Source organism: Dermacentor albipictus, chromosome 2 (assembly GCF_038994185.2).
Source record: "Dermacentor albipictus isolate Rhodes 1998 colony chromosome 2, USDA_Dalb.pri_finalv2, whole genome shotgun sequence".
NCBI lineage: Eukaryota > Metazoa > Arthropoda > Arachnida > Ixodida > Ixodidae > Dermacentor > Dermacentor albipictus.
In genome coordinates this window covers 43331414-43351335 of record NC_091822.1, presented here as the reverse complement: position 1 = coordinate 43351335, position 19922 = coordinate 43331414, and the positions used below count along the sequence as shown (strand labels likewise).

Here is a 19922-nt window from a genome sequence, read left to right as displayed (position 1 = left end):
CCGCAGAGCCCGCAGCGAACGCTACGCAGCTTTAGAAAAGCTGCGAGCACACGCAAGAGACCGTGTGTGCTCCTGCGCACTGCGCATACGCACTGTCACCTCCGCAGATTTCCTGCATAGCAGAGCTGTTGCGGACGCCCAACTAGAACTGCCTATTGTCACGTTGTAGTGACCGTCAAGAACACAGTAGGAAAACAGTGTATGGCGAAACTAACTTCTATTGGGCGAACTTGTGCCCACATAAGCAAGTGACAATGAAGCCACAGCGGAAGCGGCCATTGGAAATCTGATCTGCGGAGTAAGCGCGTCGGCTTTTACACATGATTCATCAGTGGTTCCAGACTAATCGCAGGTGGCCGCGTGCCTTCCAGAAAGTACTACGCAATACAAGCAATCAGATTACACAAGGTTCGGGGAGAATAGAGAGCGGATAGTACCATCGATAACATTCGAGAAACTTCCGATACATACAGGCGCGCGCTGCGCTGAGCGATAACATTTTTTGTGTGGTAAAACGCGGTCACCCGATAAAGATAAACACGTAGACAGGTCAGTATGAACGCCTTGTTTCGTGGCCGTTCCGCTAACACACGTGGCCGTTTTACGGGTGTCATGTGCACTAACGTCAGACTATGCATTATTGAGAATAAAGCTTTCTTGAAACGCTCGGTCATTCGCTTACATTGACAGTTCTCGTCGACATGTTCGGTCGAATCCTTCTAGGAAACCTGCTCTAGTTCAAGAAGACGCAGCTGGTATACCTGTATTATGTTTGGATAAATTTTTTGGTTACTCGCAGCAAAGACAGGCTGACTAGTGGGTCAGAATGCAACGCTATTAACGCCGCTTTGCTGGGCGTTGGGATACCGGCAGCACGAGCAATGCTGCAGCGTCGGCTGGCCAAATGGTCTGTTTGCGAGTGAAGCTGGAGGCGAGGAGGCGGTCTGACAAGGGCACGATATCGACGACGACGGCCGTCGGCGCACGCAAAGCGTGGGCAGAGTGACAAAGGTGCACACAGCTTGAAACTTCTAACTGCTGTCCCGGCTAAAAAAGAGAAACAAGAAATGGAGGCGTGATACGTGACGTAAAGGTCACGTGATTCTTTGGCGTGAAGAAGAATGGGGAAGAATGTCGGTCGTGGGCTGTGGTCGGCTCAACGGGAGGGGGCCTCCACTGCGGGGAGGATAGCTTGCTCCCAGGCATCAGCGCCAAGCAAAAGTCATTTTTTGTCTCACACGCTGAGAAAAAAAAAGAACTTTAACATGCTCGCTCTAGATTGCTCGCCGGATAGCCATTTGAAATTTCAAGTGTATAATCAAAATTTACGATGAGTTTTTAATGGTAAGGGGCACACTACAATGTAGAAATTGAAACGGAACAGAACGGGCGCTGACTTTAAGCTCTGTATCGATTTAATTTGGCTTTTGGCTTTACTTGCATACAATTCGCCCAACAACGGACATGCTAAGTTGTCTTTCACGTGATACTGCTCGCTTGACTGCTTTCTATTATTTGCAGTGAATGCGCGAGTGTTTGCTGTTTGCTCGTTTCATAAAAACGAAAAATCCGGTTCATTTCACGGAATTTAAAAAATTTCGTAACAACTTAACTTCAGATCTTAAGAAAGCAAAATCAGCTTACTACGACAACAAATTTTCCACAGTCATGAACAGCCCTAAACTATTGTGGCAAACAGCTAACAACATCATAAAAGGTGGCAAAGCACGCATTCCGCTGGATTTTTACATCGACGGTACAAGATTTTCAGGGGTACCACTTGCAAACAAGTTTAACGAACATTTTCTCAATGCAGGTTCGCCAAATTGCTCACGCATGAGCCAAGCGTTAACGCCTATCACTTCATATTGTTGCGGGAAGAAAGCAGGCCCACGAGTGTAAAATAACTTATATTTACAAATGATGGATATGGCGTTCAGGCAACCGCCAGACTTCGTCTTTCTCTAGTCCAATTCAACGTCTTCCTTCACTTCACCGTAACATCACCCTCCCGGTGGGGGAGCTCCGCCCCGGTGCAAGTTAAACAGCCTCACTTATTGGGGGGACATAGGGCTTGAGCCTGGTGACGTGAACAACATCACTGGTTAAGTTGGGAGGCACGGAAGGCTGACCGAGTGGGGCGATCTCGTAGGTCACGTCGGACAGTTGGCGTAAGATCTGGTACGGACCAGAAAAACGGGACAGTAATTTTTCCGACAAGCCGACACGACGTGAAGGCGTCCAGAGAAGGACAAGGGAACCAGGTGAAAAATGGTGGTCTCGGTGCCGAAGGTCGTAGCGTCGCTTTTGAGAAGCTTGCGAGACTGTGAGGCGATGACGGGCGACATCTCGGGCCTGGGCGGCTAAGTCAATAGCATCGCGAGCGTAAGCAGTGCTGGGTGACTGTACTGCGGAAGGTAGCAACGTGTCAAAAGGCAAGGTGGGGTCGCGGCCGTACAAAAGGAAAAATGGTGAAAATCCGGCCGTGTCCTGACGGGACGAGTTGTATGCGAAAGTGACGTATGGTAAAGCGACGTCCCAGTCGCGGTGATCGTTGGAAACGTACATGGCGAGCATTTCAGTGAGTGTGCGGTTGAGTCGCTCGGTGAGGCCGTTCGTTTGAGGGTGGTACGCGGTAGCAATCCGATGTTCTGTAGAACAGGAGCGGAGCAGATCATCAACGACCTTCGATAGAAAGTAGCGGCCGCGATCCGTCAGCAACTGGCGAGGGGCGCCGTGGTGCAGGATGACGTCTTTTAGTAAGAAGTCGGCGACATCTGTAGCGCAGCTGGTTGGCAGGGCTCGTGCGATGGCATATCTAGTGGCATAATCGGTTGCTACAGCAATCCATTTGTTTCCTTTGATGGAAATTGGAAACGGACCAAGGAGGTCGAGGCCCACACGGAAGAAGGGCTCTGTAGGTATATCAATGGGTTGAAGCAAACCAGCGGGAGGCATAGCAGGCGTCTTCCGGCGCTGACACAGGTCGCAAGAAGCGACATAACGGCGCACAGAGCGATAAATGCCAGGCCAGAAGAAGCGGCGCCGCAGGTGGTCGTAAGTACGAGTGACGCCCAGATGTCCAGCAGTAGGAGCGTCATGAAGTTGCTGGAGCACGGTGAGTCGAAGGTGCTTGGGGACGACTAGGAGGAGCTCCGGGCCGTCAGGACGAACGCTACGACGGTATAAAGTTCCATCGCGCAAGGTGAACATCCGAAGGGACGGGTCATTGGGCGAGGAGCTTAGGCGTTCCATAAGTGTTCGAAGAACAGGATCCTTGCGCTGCTCGTCGCCAATGTGGAGGAAGCCGGAGAGGGACAGAATACTGATGTCCGAGTCTGCATCGGTATCGTCCGGTTGATCCACGGGATTGCGGGACAGGCAGTCAGCGTCTTTATGCAGGCGTCCTGACTTATATATAATAGAAAATGTATATTCTTGTAGGCGCAATGCCCAACGTGCAAGTCGTCCAGTTGGGTCCTTCAAAGAGGAGAGCCAGCAGAGGGCGTGATGGTCGGTGACAACGCAGAAGCTCCGACCGAAAAGGTACGGGCGAAATTTCGCGACCGCCCATACGAGCGCGAGACATTCTCTTTCAGTAATGGAGTAATTTCGCTCGGGCGTGGAAAGGCGGCGGCTAGCGTAAGCGATGACACGGTCTTGGCCCTGTTGACGCTGAGCGAGGACAGCGCCGATGCCATGACCACTCGCGTCAGTTCGTACTTCAGTGGGCGCAGAAGGGTCAAAGTGGGAGAGAATCGGGGAAGTGGTAAGCCGCTCAATCAGGGTAGAGAAGGCTTTCTCCTGTAGCGGTCCCCAAGAGAAAGAGGCGTCTTTCTTAAGAAGGTCAGTGAGAGGGTGAGCGATGTCCGCAAAATTTTTCACAAATCGCCGAAAATAAGAGCATAAGCCCAGAAAACTACGGACATCGTTCGTTGAACAAGGTACAGGAAAATTTCGCACGGCGTGAACTTTCTGTGGATCAGGTTGGATTCCGGCGGCGTTGACGAGATGACCAAGCATGTTAATTTCACGGCGACCGAAGTGGCACTTGGAGGAGTTTAGCTGAAGGCCAGCCCTGCGAAACACGGAGAGTATGGTTGTGAGGCGCCGCAGGTGGCTCTCAAAGTTCGGCGAAAACACAATCACATCGTCGAGGTAACACAGGCATGTAGACCACTTCAAGCCGCGCAAGAGAGAGTCCATCATGCGCTCGAATGTAGCTGGCGCATTGCATAATCCAAAGGGCATGACTTTAAATTGGTACAGACCGTCCGGTGTGACAAAGGCGGTTTTCTCGCGGTCCATCTCATCGACGCTAATCTGCCAATAGCCGGAGCGGAGGTCAATTGATGAAAAGTATTGGGATCCGTGAAGGCAGTCAAGAGCGTCATCAATGCGAGGCAAGGGATAAACATCCTTCTTTGTTATCCGGTTGAGGTGACGGTAGTCAACGCAGAAGCGCCACGAGTTATCTTTTTTCTTTACTAAGACAACCGGTGATGCCCACGGGCTACTGGAGGGTTCAATGATGTCCTTGTCCATCATCCTGTCTACTTCTTTCTGTATGATGGCCCTTTCTGTTGCCGAGACACGATATGGCCGCCTATGAATGGGGCTGGCGTCACCGGTGTTGATGCGATGCGTGACAACAGATGTCTGGCCAAGTGGACGGTCGTCCAAATCAAAGATGTCCCGATAAGATGACAGGAGATGACGAAGAGCTGTTGTTTGCTCGGAAGGAAGGTCGGGGGCGATCATCTTAGAAACATCGTCCGCAGGCGTCGAGTACGAAGGAGTGGATGACAAAGGTCCGTTCGTACTGAGGAAGGATTCAGAGGTCAAAAAAGAAATCTGAAATTCTTCCAAAGGAGTGATATGCGCTATGGCGATACCGTGTGGCAAAACATGTGACGAGAACCCAAAGTTGAGGATGGGCACGCGAGCGCAGTTTTCGTGGATCCGAATTAAGGTGCTCGGTAGGGCAATATTACGCGACAAAACCACGTCAGTAAGCGGCGACAGGACGTACTCGCCATCAGGTACGGGAGGACAGGGCGTCAGCAGGACATTTGTAGCAGCCTGTGGAGACAGCCTTGCAAATTCAGCAGCACATAAGCGGTGTGGAGCACAAGTGGTTGCGTCGGCAGGAAGCGGCAGGTCCAACTGTACAACACCTGCGGAGCAGTCAATTTGGGCAGAGTGTTTCGAAAGGAAGTCGAGGCCGAGAATTAGGTCGTGTGGGCAGTGTTCAAGGACGATAAATAGAACAACGGTATAATGGCCCCCAATGGTCACACGTGCTGTGCACATTCCAAGGACAGGTGACGTACTCCCATCGGCGACTCGCACGGTGCATGGTACGGCGGGGGTCAGAACCTTTTTGAGCCGGCGGCGGAGAGCAGCGCTCATAACTGAAAGCTGCGCTCCTGTATCAACGAGAGATCTAACAGGAACGCCATCGACTTCAATGTCCAGCAGGTTTCCACATGTAGGCAGGGTCAATAGAGGATTTGTGGGCCGGGTCGGAGTTGCAGCTTCACCTCCGGGAGCTGCACCGCCTAGTTTCCCGAAGCGAAGCGACCGGTTGCAGAAGGGGACGAAGAGCGGTGAACGAGAGGCGAACGGGACCTACGACCTTGCGGAGACGGGGATCGGCTGGATCTTGGTGGAGCACTGTCGGCGTTGATGTTCCTAGTCGGCGTATAGGGCGAGAAAGTGCGATTGTCGGGTACTTGGCTGTAGTGACTCGGAGACGACCATCGAGGAGGCGACGACCAGTGGTTGCGGCAATGACGGGCGATGTGTCCAATACCGGAACAATTAAAACAGATGGGTTTATCATCCGCTGTGCGCCATTCAGCTGGGTTGCGACGGAGTGGTGGAAAGCTTTGCGTCCGGGAGCGAGCGGTCGGAGAAATTTGGTAGGTGTTGGTATGGCGGACTGAGCAGAGAGATGGAATGCCCAAACTTGCTATTTCCTCCCGAACGACCGCTTGTATAAGGGAGATAGCGGGTACGCTTTCCCGACAGTCTGAACGAACGGGAGCCGGGGCCATGGCCTCAAGCTCACGGCGAACGATGCGCGTTATTTCTTCCGGTCCTGCGGGCTGAACGAACCGCGGCGGGTCTTCGCAAGAAGATGTCGCGGCGGTATTGGGCAACCGGTCGAAAGTTTGAGTGACGCGGCGGCCCTTCGCTTGTTCGAAGCGCCGGCACTCCTTAATAATTGCATCCACAGTGGCACAATCCTTACACATCAAGAGATTGAAGGCATCGTCTGCAATACCTTTCAATATATGGCCAATCTTGTCTGCCTCGGTCATGTTGTCATCAGCCTTGCGACAGAGGGCCAGCACATCCTGTATGTACACGACATAGGATTCTGTGGACGTCTGAGCGCGGCACGCAAGTTCTTTTTTAGCTGCCAGCTGACGACCGACAGGTCTGCCGAACAGGTCTCGCATTTTTTCTTTGCAAACATCCCAGCTCGTTAGGTCAGCTTCATGTGTGTCATACCATTGCTTCGCAGTTCCCTTCAGATAAAATATTACGTTTGCAAGCATCATTGTAGGATCCCACCTGTTGTTGTCGCACACTCGCTCGTACATCGTAAGCCAGTCCTCGACGTCGACGTTGTCCGTGCCACAAAATGTTCCCGGGTCCCGTGGGTGAGTGAGGATGACCGTGGGCACGGGCTGCCGAGGCGTTGTCGCTTGTGTCGGTTGATTTGCCATTGTGGCAGCAGGTAGATGACGTCCGCTGCGAAGTTCCGTGGTGGTACCCCGCACCTTCCACCAAAATGTTGCGGGAAGAAAGCAGGCCCACGAGTGTAAAATAACTTATATTTACAAATGATGGATATGGCGTTCAGGCAACCGCCAGACTTCGTCTTTCTCTAGTCCAATTCAACGTCTTCCTTCACTTCACCGTAACAATATGTTCCTTCCACTAATAGCAATTCACTGTTTCTGATACCTACATCGGAGGAAGAAGTTGTAGGTATTGTAAAGGCAATGAAGGGTGGGTGCTCGCCAGGAAATGACGATATTAGTGTACGCCCCATCAAGGCCGTACTTCCATTACTTGTGGGTCCTCTAGTACATATTTGTAATCTCATATTAGAGACCGGTATATTCCCTGAAAAAATGAAAGTTGCACGCGTAACCTTAATATTGAAAGGAGGAGGAAAAAATGATCTAAATAATTATAGACCTATTTCTGTTTTGCCGCTCTTTTCTAAGATCCCCGAACGCATAATATACACGAGGTTAAACAAATTTTTAAATGCTCATAATATAATATGTAAACAACAATATGGATTTCAGGCTGGAAAATCAACGGAGACAGCACTGCTATTCATAAAGGACCGTATTTTGGAAAACTTTGAACAAAAACTATATACACTGGGTATTTTTCTTGACTTCCGAAAAGCCTTTGATTCTATTAAACATGAAATTCTTATGGAAAAACTGGGAAAGTATGGTATCAGAGGAATAGCACATGAACTGATAGACAGTTATCTCAAAGGAAGAAAACAATACACTAGTATGAATCAATTTCTGTCAGATATAGAAATAATTAAGTACGGTGTACCGCAAGGATCTATTCTTGGGCCTTTGTTATTTATTTTATACATCAATGACATCGTTAACATCCCCCTGACACCTGATATTATCCTTTACGCGGATGACACTAATGTCTTCTTTTCTGGTTCAAATCTAGCCTCACTTGAACAACATGCAAATCAGTGGCTGAGTCAGCTACAGATCTGGTTAAACAACAATGAACTTGACTTAAATATAAAGAAAACACAATATATTATTTTCCGTCCCAAAAATAAGCCCTTGAATCATCACGTCCAACTACAGATCTATAATACCAATCTGTTGCCAACAAATTCTTGCCGCTTCCTGGGCGTCTGTTTCAAATATGACTTAACATGGACAGATCACGTGGATCAGGTCCGTTTGAAGGCATCTAGGTCCATCGGTTTGTTGCAACGCGTAAAATATCTTTTACCTCTGTGCTTGAGAAAGTAGATTTATTTTTCCGTAGTTCACTCCTACTTTATGTACTGTCAGCTAGTTTGGGGTACATGTAACAAATCAGATTCAGACCGCCTTTTCTCGCTTCAGTTCAGGGCGTTGAAGACGGTATTCCGTTCCGCACCTGTTGTCAAGGAATCCCTGTACGACGCAGTTAAGGTACTGCCGTACTATCAACTTTACAGCTTCTCATTGGCTGTAATCATTTTTCATTACATTAAGCAAGATTTTACATCCTTCCGCACTAAGTACTTAAACAGGAACCTTACCCATAACTTGCGCACTGTATCTATGGTTTGGTCTAAGCCACGCACAAATTATGGTACTCACATCATAGACAACCAAATAGTTACACTCTGTAACACTTATCCTTCAATGATCAACTGCATAAATGATTGCCAAACCCTTTCTCAATTTAAAAAAAAAATGAAAATGATGCTTTATTCTCCGGCCTCTCTTGCTTAGAATTGTACCTTTCTTTTATTTTGATCAAGTGCTATTTGAATGATTCTCTACATCATTGTTTCCGTGAATTAGAATGATGAATTCAATGTATAATATTAAATCATAGGATAATTTGTCATATGTGACACAGTTTTGTATTTCTGAGCTTCCACTGATTTCTTTGACTTTGCAATGTAGTGAGATCTGCAGAATGCAGTATTTTGTCGTGCCGACCTGCTGTCATAATGTGATCCCGAGGTGAAGACCTTGTCAGGAGGCATTGTTGCCACCTTTTGTCGCGCCTCGTGGACATTCTGTACTATCTGTATGTCCGAATAAACTGAATTGAATTGAATTGAATTGAATTGATAGATCAGGCTAGTGTGCGCGTTCGAAAAGCCGATATTCGGTTTCGTGTCACACGATTGGCCTAGATTGACCTACGCCGCGATATCGGCGAAGCCTGGACAATCGCGTGAGGCGAAACCGAACGTCGGCTTTTCGAATGCGTAAAAGATAGTGGCACAGCACAGCAACGCTCATGCGTAGCCATGAGCGACCATAGGCTGATTGTGGTTAGCGCATATTTCATCTCACCGTTTACGTGAAGGCGGCTTACCAATGACTGATGGGCTGCACAGTTGCACAGGGATAAGAAGCAAGCCAGACGCTGCCATGCACACCGGAACTTGGTCGGCACCGAAGAACTCCGTCATTATAGAGCAGCGTAGCGAGCTTGTCGTGGCTACGAACATCACAAGGATGGCGTCAACGGCCAAGTACGGCACCGACCACCCGGCATGTGGCACCATACCGTAGAAGAGCGCCGTGAGCACAAAGCACGCGGCTGCCATGGTCGGGCGGCCCACGAAGCCCATATCGGCTACGAGGGGAAGCGCGACGTAGCCAATAATTTCCAGCATGGTGGCGTAGGTAACCGCCATGTCGGCGTCAGACTGTGGAGCCCCCTTATCAACTGCGTAGCTGTCGATTGTCTCTAGGAAGACGTTGTAGCCGTAGATCTCTACCACTGCACCGATAACGACTACATATAAGCTTGGCGCCTTCAAGATAGAAAATTTTTCAAGGAAAGGCAGTGGCTCTTCTTCATCCTCTATGTCTTCAGGAATTGTCGGTGGTAGCGTGTAGGGTGGTAGAATTGCTCGTTCCAGACTGTGCTTTGAAACTGCAACGCCTTTGTCTGTACGGATGTCACTCGCAGAAGTTACGGAGTCCGCTCGATGAGTACCGAGGGCCCATTGTGAAATGCACGATTGACGAGCGGCGATCTTGAACGATGCCCTTCGATAAGCTTCATTCTTTTTTTCCACTCGCGCTCGCATCCAAAGCCAAAACGCCACAGCCATGACGTGCATGGCCAGAGCACTGTAAATGAAGAGGGTTCCGCGAAGGCCGTACTTCTCGCTCAGAAAGGAGAGCAGCGAGGGAAATGCGAAGGCGCACACTGTGGTTCCTGCATCCCGGATGCCGCTGGCTGCACCCAGGTACTTGTCGAAGTGCATGCCCAGGATGACCATCAGGCCCACCAGGACAATCCCAGCGCCCGCTCCTGTAAGAGCCGCACGGAAAGCGAGAGATGAGCATCCATCGTGGTCGATTTCAATTCAATTCAATTCTTTATTTGAACACATAGAACATACAGAAATACCAGAACTGGTTGGACCCATAGCCACAGGCTAGTGGCGGGTCCAATGAAAAATGAATAACAATTGCAATTACAGAGCAAATAAGATACATCACGTGCATACACATATTTGTTGCATACTATTAGGTAGCACGAGCGTACACAATGAAATGCGAAACAGTGATAAGCATCTTATACTGTTAAACATTTCTAAGTAAGCACAATACACTAGTTAGGAGGATCGTATGCAAGTTCCTGCATTATTATGAACACACATGATTAATCTCGACAAAATCGAAATATTAAGATATGTTCAGCAGGTGTCAGCGAGTTACTAAAGAAAACAAAGGAGATCTTGATTGTTACCATTGAAAAACATTATTGGGGATAAGCAAGTTTTTCTTAAGCACCGATGAAAAATTATTTGCTTGTTTTATCTTAGCTGGTAGTTTATTCCAAAATTTTGACCCTGAAAACTGTAGCAAACGTTGCCCGTAAATATTTTTAGTTGGAGGAAGATTAAAATTACCGCACGTTTGATTTCTGGTCGCACGAAAAGATGAGTAAAATACAGAAAAATGAAAATGCAGGTTATGTTTAACAATGCTGAAGACACACGTGTCAATTTTTAATTCGTGTATAATGCCGTGCTTTTGAGAGTGCATAGCATCCTGATGCGAGCTTTTTACAAATTGCGCTTATTTGTTCTTGCCAGTGCAGATTGCAGTCGACAATCACGCCAAGATATTGAAATGAGTTGATTTCGTTTAATGGAAAATCGTTTATTTGTAAATCTAATGATTTAGCAGAGAAGCTATTGTTACGCGTTCGAAATACCACATATTTGGTTTTATTAACGTTCATCGTAGGTGTGTTCATTGAAAACCATTCACTTGCTTTTTTCAACTCTTCGTTTGCTTTAATTTCCAGATCACAAGTGTTATCGGCTGTTAATACAGTAGAAGTGTCGTCAGCATACATAAGGGTTTCACTCGTACCAAAAATGAGTGGGAAGTCGTTAATGTATAATGAAAATAAAAGGGGTCCAAGGACCGATTCCTGAGGTTCTCCAGCGCGCGCATACCTAGGGGAGGATGTATTATTGCTCATTCTTACTACTTGTACTCGTCCATGAAGGTAGTCAGCAAGAAGATCTAATGAGCTACCGCGGAAACCATAATGTTGTACTTTATGTAGGAGTATGTTGTGATCAACTGTATCGAATGCTTTTTTAGGTCCAGGAATATGACACACACACAAGTACATTATTTTGCAAAGCAACATTAATCATTTGAGTTAACGTTAACACTGCTGACGAAGTTGAATGATTCGGACGAAAGCCAAGTTGCCGTGGGCACATAACCTTGTACTTATCAATAAATCTGTGGAAACAATGCGTTAGAATTTTTTCAAATATAGTATTAATGGTACTGAGCACGGATATCGGCCTGTAATTGCAAGGGTCATTTCGGTCTCCATCTCTGAAGATAGGGACAACCTTCAGCTGAGACGGATATCTAGAGCAGTTCACGGAGTGATTAAACAAGTAGCACAATACTGGCCCTAACATATTTATATTCTCTTTTATCATTCGAATAGAAATACTATCTAGTCCGGAGGCATTAGAGGCTGACATTTTATTGACTGTTGCCATCAGGTCTTCAAGTTCAATGGTCTACATAACGAAATTGTTAGGTACGGGACTCTGCAAGATATATTTTCTGATTCACTAAACTTTTCAGCCAGGGATGGGCCTATACATGCGAAGTATGCGTTAAAATTATTGACAGCGTCATTATCAGTGGTTTCGGGAAGCACAGTTAGCTTGCGTTGTTTTCCTATGATTTCGTTTATAATTTCCCACAGCTTTTTTGTGTTACCAGTGGTCTGTGTAATTAGGTGAGCATAAGAAGCCCTTTTGCTAGATCGAATCATAGTGACAGATTTATTCCGCGGTACTTTGAATTGCTGTAAGTAGTATATATTATCTTTATTATGGCACCATTTGTCATGCCAGTATTCTTTGGCCTTAAGTGTTTGAAGTATGTGCCCTGTCATTCATGGGCACATGGGCGTATCATGTCGACCCTTCGAGACCTTGCGATTACTCCTATCTACGGCGATATTAAGATATGCAATTAGGTTATTTATTTCAATGTTGATATCCTCGTTACAAATTTCTCTGAAACTAATGCGAAGGATTTCCTCTCGTAATAGCTTGTAATCTATTTTCATTCCAATGCAGTTTCTCATTTCTTTGGTACTAGTTGGATGATCTAAAGCGGCAAAGATAGGTAGATGATCAGAGATTGGCTCTAGGTAAACGCCTCCGGTGTCTAGATTTGTTATAGCGTGGTCAATTAAACACGAAGATGCCTTAGGTATACGCGTTGGTGACGTAATTAAATTACGATAGTTGTAAGATTGTAACAAATAGCTATAGTCATGGTTATGCATGTTATATGTGTTTATGTTCATGTCGCCTACTATAATCACTGGTTCATTTCGCTGCTTTGACAAAGCGCAGAAAATTGTTTCCAGCTTATCGAGAAATCCTGCGAGGTTTACGCTCGGTGGCCGTTAAACTGCTCCAATGATGACGTCACAGTCTAGCCGAATGAAAAGGAATTCAATGTATAGCAACTTTGCTATACGATATATTATCCTTTACAAACAATGCAACGCCACCACCGCCTGAACCTGAGTCGCGCGCGTTTTATTCTGTTCTGTAACCTGGAAGAACGATTATTTCACTTTTCCGCAGCCACGCCTCAGTTGTTGCACTGACACTGAACGAATGTGCATGTAGCGACAGGACAGCAGAAAGCAAGTCGACGTTTTTATGAATACTACGGATATTGCAATGAAGAACTGATGTAGATTTTGCTCTACAAAGATTCTCAATCTCTTTGATTGAGTAAGGCATTGTTAACGAATAGGGTGTGCAGTTATAAAAATACTGAAACTATTTCTGCTAAGTCTTCTTCACGTGTTAGATGCACTACTTTGAACTTCTCGGATTTCCGCATTACTATTTTCCTCTCAGAAACCCATGCAAATTTCCATACTTTCGCTCGTCATTGTTGGATGGCTTTTCCAAGCAAGATTTTGTTTTCGGGGCACAAGTGTTTGTTTACGTACACTGGATCGCTACGAATGCTGCGAATGCTACTCTAGAACGCATGCGATCGTAAACAGTCATGTCCACGGTTCGTTGAATATACGTTTCACTCCGCCATTTTTTTTTACCATTAAGCCAAAATGAAACAATGACACCTTTTGTTTTCTACTTCTGCAAGGACCCTTGCTGTATTATTGTATAGGCGGTAGCCTTGATGAAGCTTATTCCTTGAATGTACACAATAAATGGCATATGTGCTTTCTGTGCCTTTCCTTCGGACTGTGCGGACTATTGTGGTTTCATGCAAAACAAATGCAGTCGGCCACAAAGTTGGTCCGGAAAACAAGCATCGCCTAGCGCAGTTTATGCATGCGCTGTCATCACCCGCGAATTACACATAAACGCAGAAAAAGAGTTATCTGCCACTCCCGGTGTAAATTACTATTTTGCGAACACCATCGGCGACGATACCTATATCGTAGTTTGCCTTCTGACTGCCAAAGAAGAGCTTAGACAGTAGATGGGCTCATAATTTTTAGGAGGGAGACAGTGCAGTGTACCCGCCAGCACACAAATCACTTAACAAGCGAAAAGAAGTAGCTTGGAGACGACTTCAGACGAACACCTACCCCCCTACCCCGTAGCCTATCACTACTACTACACGGACCAATACCCTAATACATGTAAGCATTGTAAGCAAAAAGCGGATCTATTCCATATTATGTGGTCGTGCCCAGCCGAAACTCGCACAAATCACGAAATAAGTAGTATTGACCAGTGGGAGGCCGTGTTGCTCATCTCCGACCCTGACATGTGGGCCAAGGTCATCGAGAGGGCTGAAGAAGCCGCCCGGGCCCAGGGGCTCGTGGCTGCCTAACGACAAGGTCATCCGTCAATACCTTGTTTTCAAATAAAGTCTTTGCTCACTCATTCACTCACTCACTAGGGGGGAAGGAAACTTGACACTTTGACCGAGAAATCGAAGCTACGATCCTACTTTTTTTTTAATGATGTACTTGGGTACAGCAGAATTGCGCTACTGGGCTGATCTCTGTACGCTACATTTCAGAATTCCCTAGGTAACATATTCAGAAAAAAAAAGAACGGTTCATGGCAGAGGCAACAGCAGTAACTCCATGCTCGGCAGCAGCCCCGCACGCCTGCATTAGAAGGGTGAAAAAATCTCATTGACCCAAACTGTATCACCGACATTCCCATACAGTGATGACACCATGATTAAGGGTTCGTATTCTGCTAATAGAAAGGATACTTCCTCGGTTTTACGCACAGCACCCTGGTCTGATTATGCCACACGCCGTAGTCGGTGATTCTGGATAAACTTTAACCACCTGAGCTTCTATTACCGTGCACGTAACTTTAGGTACATGAGCGTTTTCTTTTTCAATATTTCCCCGCAATCGGAAGGCGGCCACCGTGGACAGCACCGAACCAGCGGGCTCGTGTTCAGGTGCGCAACGCCACCGCCACAAATCTATCTAAGCGACACGCCCGCTTATGCTGCTAATAAAGCGGTGGCAAGCGTTGCTGAACTTGAGCCGTCGGCAAGCTGCAGTAGTAACCGCAGGACGTGCTGGAAAGTGTCGGAAAAGGGTGGCACACAGCAGTCTAATATAAGCCATTGTGCTAGGATGGCTGTATTGTTGTGCAAGGAGCTTGAGAGTGAGCATTGTTAGTATTTTGGTAGTGCGGGATTAAATGAAGGGGGAACATTTTTTTACAGCAATTTATACGGGTGCCACACATCGCACCTTTTTTCCGTGTTCACTGCTTATGACATTTCCTCTGTGTTTTCTGCATATAACGCGTCTTGGGCATCTATCGGCGATATGCTCCGCAAAGAACTATCATTGGCGCAACAAATGTTCGAGTTCATCCATCAACTCTTCTCTGACCCGCCGCGGTTGCTCAGTGGCTATGGTGTTAGGCTGCTGAGCACAAGCCCGCGGGATGGAATCCCGGCCACGGCGGCCGCATTTCGACGGAGGCGAAATGCGAAAACACCTGTGTACTTCGATTTAGGTGCACGTTAAACAACCCCAGGTGGTCGAAATTTCCAGAGCCCTCCACTACGGCGTGCCTCATAATCAGAAAGTGGTTTTGACACGTAAAACCCCATAATTTTTTAACCCTTCTCTGGAAAATACTTATTGCGATCTTGGCCTGGCCCATGTACTCGGCGCGGTATTCGAGGCCGTCATCTAATTCTTGCCATACACCGGACTGGCTTTGGGACTTTCATTCTAACTTGCTGTTCTAGTTTAGTCACCTCCACCTTCGTCGCCAATGCCAACGTTTTCTCTCTCTCTCTTTACTCCCAATTCTCTTCCTCAATGCTGCGTAGAAGGTCAGAGAGCTTATTCAGGCCAGCATCTGCGTTCCATCATGATAAATCTGTCACACTTTCTCTGTTTCCTGAAAGTGCACTAACAATAGTGCTCTTATATTTTACACAAATTAGAACAAGCTGATGTTAGGGGCACATATTCTTCACCTAATATTCATAAAGTGTACAAAACATTATGATGCGCTGTGAGACATGCGAATCATAATAAAGTCTAAATTAACATTGGCCACAAACTCATGAAGTAACAGTTGCGATGGAAAGTGTGTTGACAACAGTGCACAAGTTGCTGCGTATTTATCGAAAAAAAAAGGATAATTAACGAATCAGCAAAAACGCAACACTGTACGCCATGCACTGTAACAATAAGATAGCGCAAGAAAAATTGCACTTCTTGGTTGCTAACTTAACAAAATTGGAAATGTTGAGAGTTTTCAGCAATATAATGCACATTTTTTATTTATCCAAAAGAGCCCATCAGCCTTAACATACAGGTGAGGAGAATAATAAGAACTCACTGATGCTGCTTGGGCGATCGGAATTGTGACACTGTGGTTGCCTCTGCACTTAGCAAATTCAAGCTTGAAATTGTTCCCCAACAGCTCTGAGACACAATATGAAGTAACGATAGAGAAAACCAGAAAAGCAGTACTTCCAGAACTCAAATCAAATGACAATGAAAGAAAAGCTATGTGGCCGTTTCGCAATTCGCACCGTTTCGCCCTGTGACCGCAATTGCTGCGTTTCCTTGCCATTTGTTTTTGCTTTTACAACATAAAGTCTTTTTATCTTTGAAATACTGAACTAGGTTGCACTGTAAGACTAGGACGCTGGACAAAATTGGTAAAACACTCGTGACGCCTCATTTTTCGTTTGCACTTATTCCGTCGTGCCACACAGTTCAGCCATGAATCGGAGTAACACATTCACCTGACCGTGAGTGAGCTAGTACGTGCGCACTGCTCACACAAACACACACACACACACACACACACACACACACACACACACACACACACACACACACACACACACACACACACACACACACACACACACACACACACACACACACACACACACACACAAAAACGCGCGCGCAAACACACACACAATATATAAAAGTAGTCAACTGTCCTTCACAGCCGCTTCCTGTTATTCCAGTTCATCCCCTACCTCTCTCGTCGGTCTCACCCTGTCTTCATGACTTTATATATATATATATATATATATATATATATATATATATATATATATATATATATAGATATACATATATATTTGCATATATTTACCAAGCACATGTGATGTCACGGTACTCACCAGATGAAAAATCGATCATGTCCAATTGTAGAGTTACAAAAGCAGGCCTTGTTAGTTTTAAAGAGACGAAAAAAATACAGTTTTCGCATGTGAATAGCGATCTTATTTCATTAATAAAAATTGAGCTTGTTACAAAACTAGAAGTGTAATTTGGTTAGAATAACCCTAAACCATGCATTGAACAACTTGTTTGATTTGAATACGAAATTCAGGTATGATTAGAAATATACGTTTTTTTATTGAGACGTTTAAAGTGCCAGAACCACGATTTCATTATTGCGCAGTGCATGGATGGTAGTGCTTGGATCTTCGGTATAATGTTGACCACCAGGTGATCTTTAATGTGCTCCAAATGCACGGGAACAGGGCAATTTTGCATTTCCCCTCCATCGAAATGCGGCCGCCGCGGTCGGAATTTGATCTTGCGAGCTCCTGCTTAGCAGCGCCGCACGATAGCCACTAAGCCGCCGCCACGGGTAAATGCCCGTTTGTCAATAGAACTTACGTTTGTAGACGCATTTACTAAGCGCGTACCAACAAAGCAGTTGGAAACAAGGACGGTAAACCTATGTGCTTCACAATGGCTTTTATATTACCTTGAGAAGAAACGTAATATCCAGGTCTCATGTTTTCTTGGACCGCCTCAGTGTTTTATTGAAGGGAAGATGACGAAGTGCTTCTTGGCGTAGTGTTGTCTTTTGAAAACGGCGAGGTCAGCGGCGACCACTTTCAGGAAACGGATCGGGCTATAGACTGACCGCCACATCGAAGGCGCTCACGTCTACTCGTTCAGCAGCGAGGACCCTCCCGAAGACGATGGCATCGAACTTGCGTGGAGACGCAAGGCGACGAGGAGGGACACGAGGACCTCTTCGTTCTCCAGTACACGAAATGTTGGGCCCTCGTGGAGTCCCGACGCCAACACTATCCTGTTTATGCTTGTGATACCCAGCGGTAGCATGGAGCGGCTTAACAGGCAATCTGCCTTGATTCAGCTGGAGAACGTTTTGACAAACGAAATCACGGTCATTGAAGTGAACACCCTCAAAATTGTAATGCCGGTTGATGTCCAGCATGCGTGTGCTCTTAGCGTCCTGCACAAAGTAATAGGTCTTGATGCCATGCAGATGGTCACATGCATCCGTCTGAGCTTTGATGTCACCGCTGTAATATATGACGTAGAGTTGGCCATCCTCAGGAATTACTTGCCGATTCTGGTTAAAGCAGCAAGTTTGTGACGCTATTGTTGATGTGCACCGCTTGGACAAGTGGCGTTGCGTGAATAGTGTGTTCAAGGGCGACTGTCTCCGGTTGCACGTAATAGTAAGTCACTTTTGTCAGCCTGTGCGGCCTTCCATTGCGAAACCTCTGCTGTGCCGCAACTTCAAGAAACTAGGGCACGCGAGCAGCATCTGTAACAACGAAAGAGCGCACCCACGCTGCGCTGAGGCACACGCCGAGAATAAATGTTCCGCCACTTTCATGAAATGTCGAAACTGTCACGGCTCTCATGAGCCTTCATCGAAAGACCGCCCTAGGATTAAGAAGCAAATGGCCATCTTAAAAGGGATGGCAAGCGATGATTCATTTACTTGAGAAGGTGCTGATAAATTCAGGAAGCGATGCTCCCATCGTCGGCGCACTTCAAGGAAAGCGTCTGCGTCGGTGCCGCGTATGCCATGCCCAAAGTCACTTCCTCCAATTCCCCCCTCAGGACATGAACATCAGAAAGGTCTACAAAGGAAAATGGAGCTTGGAAAAATACGGACACCGAAAGCTGACCTGTGTTGCCAAAACAGCAACCACCAGCAGAATTGCTGCACCTGAATCGACTGAATCGACTGAACGGGATCGGGAAGTGGTGGTGATGGTGCGATCAGTTATGAAATACCATTCAAATGTTAGTGAGGAAGCTGAAGACACCAACAGCTCAAGGCGCATTAAAAATACTGGATGCACTGAATCCAGTACTTGCAAGTCTCATATAAGTACCATTACTCACCTAAGACTTGCTTTTCACACTGGAGTATGAAGTGCGACGATTGTTAAAGGTAATGCCAGAGGCCTGAAATCCCCGATTTCTGATTTGCGCCACTTTGTCTTGAAGAATCGGTTTCCGACGCTTGTTATTTGCGAACCGAACATAGCGATTCCTTAGAGATAAAATGTTTACAAAGTCTTTACTCCTTTCACATGCCAGAAACGGAGAAACGTTCTGGTTTACATCCGCACAGATTTGACGTATGTTCCACCTACTGTAACCAATACGTATGCCTCCGCGTCAGAAAGCACAAAGTATCTTTCACTCTTATTGGTTGCTATATCTCCCCATCAGGACGGTTTAACTTCGAAAGACTGAAATGGCATAATAAAGAAAACTAATAGCCTCTGAGTCCTTTGGAGACTTCAATGCGCGCCACTTCATTTGGGCAAGCACCAAGATAAACTACTGGGGAAGGAAAGTTGTGCCGCTCTCCTGCGATTATGCCCTGTGCATCATGAGCGTTGGTAGCACAAGGTACCTGTGGGTCTTACGTACCTGCGGGATCCTACTTCAGGCGGTTGGTGCCATTGGTAAAGCCGCAATAATCTCCGTTGGAATCGTCGGTAAATTGGCTTATCGCTGTGGCTAGCTTTATCGGAAAGGGGATGGAAAGAATGGTCCTTGCATGTCTAGAATGGCATCTCGAGCATTACAATATCTACCCCGCTTCCATGGCAGATTTTCGTCGGGGCTGTTCCTCAATTAATAGCTTCATTGATTTCACAATGTTTGTGCAACAGGAGAAAAGCCGCACCGACATATCGAGTGCCCTCTTTCTTGGCCTGAAAGGCGCTTCTGAGGACGTTGCACCTGATGTAACCGTCAACTTCCTGGAGACTATTGGAATTGGCGGCTGCGCGATTCGTTTGCTATCTGACAAAATGGTTCGGCGTTCGTTTTTGTACAAACAGAAGATGACCTCACAGCTGAACGCT

General features: G+C 46.5%; 1 protein-coding gene and 1 long non-coding RNA gene across 3 annotated transcripts in view; one reads left to right on the top strand and one right to left on the bottom strand.

Annotated features, from left to right (window-relative positions):
• LOC135912789 (monocarboxylate transporter 3-like) overlaps positions 1–19922 on the bottom strand; it is a 210638-nt gene that overhangs the window by 86763 nt on the left and 103953 nt on the right. For both annotated transcript variants that reach the window (XR_011512005.1, XM_065445336.2), the window contains exon 4: positions 9112–10062. Coding sequence is in view for 1 of the 2 variants with exons in the window: in XM_065445336.2 (XP_065301408.1) it covers positions 9112–10062 (951 nt within the window). In the remaining variant the exon portion in view is untranslated. The remainder of the gene's footprint in view (positions 1–9111; positions 10063–19922) is intronic.
• Positions 1–19922, top strand: part of LOC135912790 (uncharacterized) — a 60701-nt gene that overhangs the window by 12494 nt on the left and 28285 nt on the right. The gene's annotated exons all lie outside the window — the stretch shown is intronic.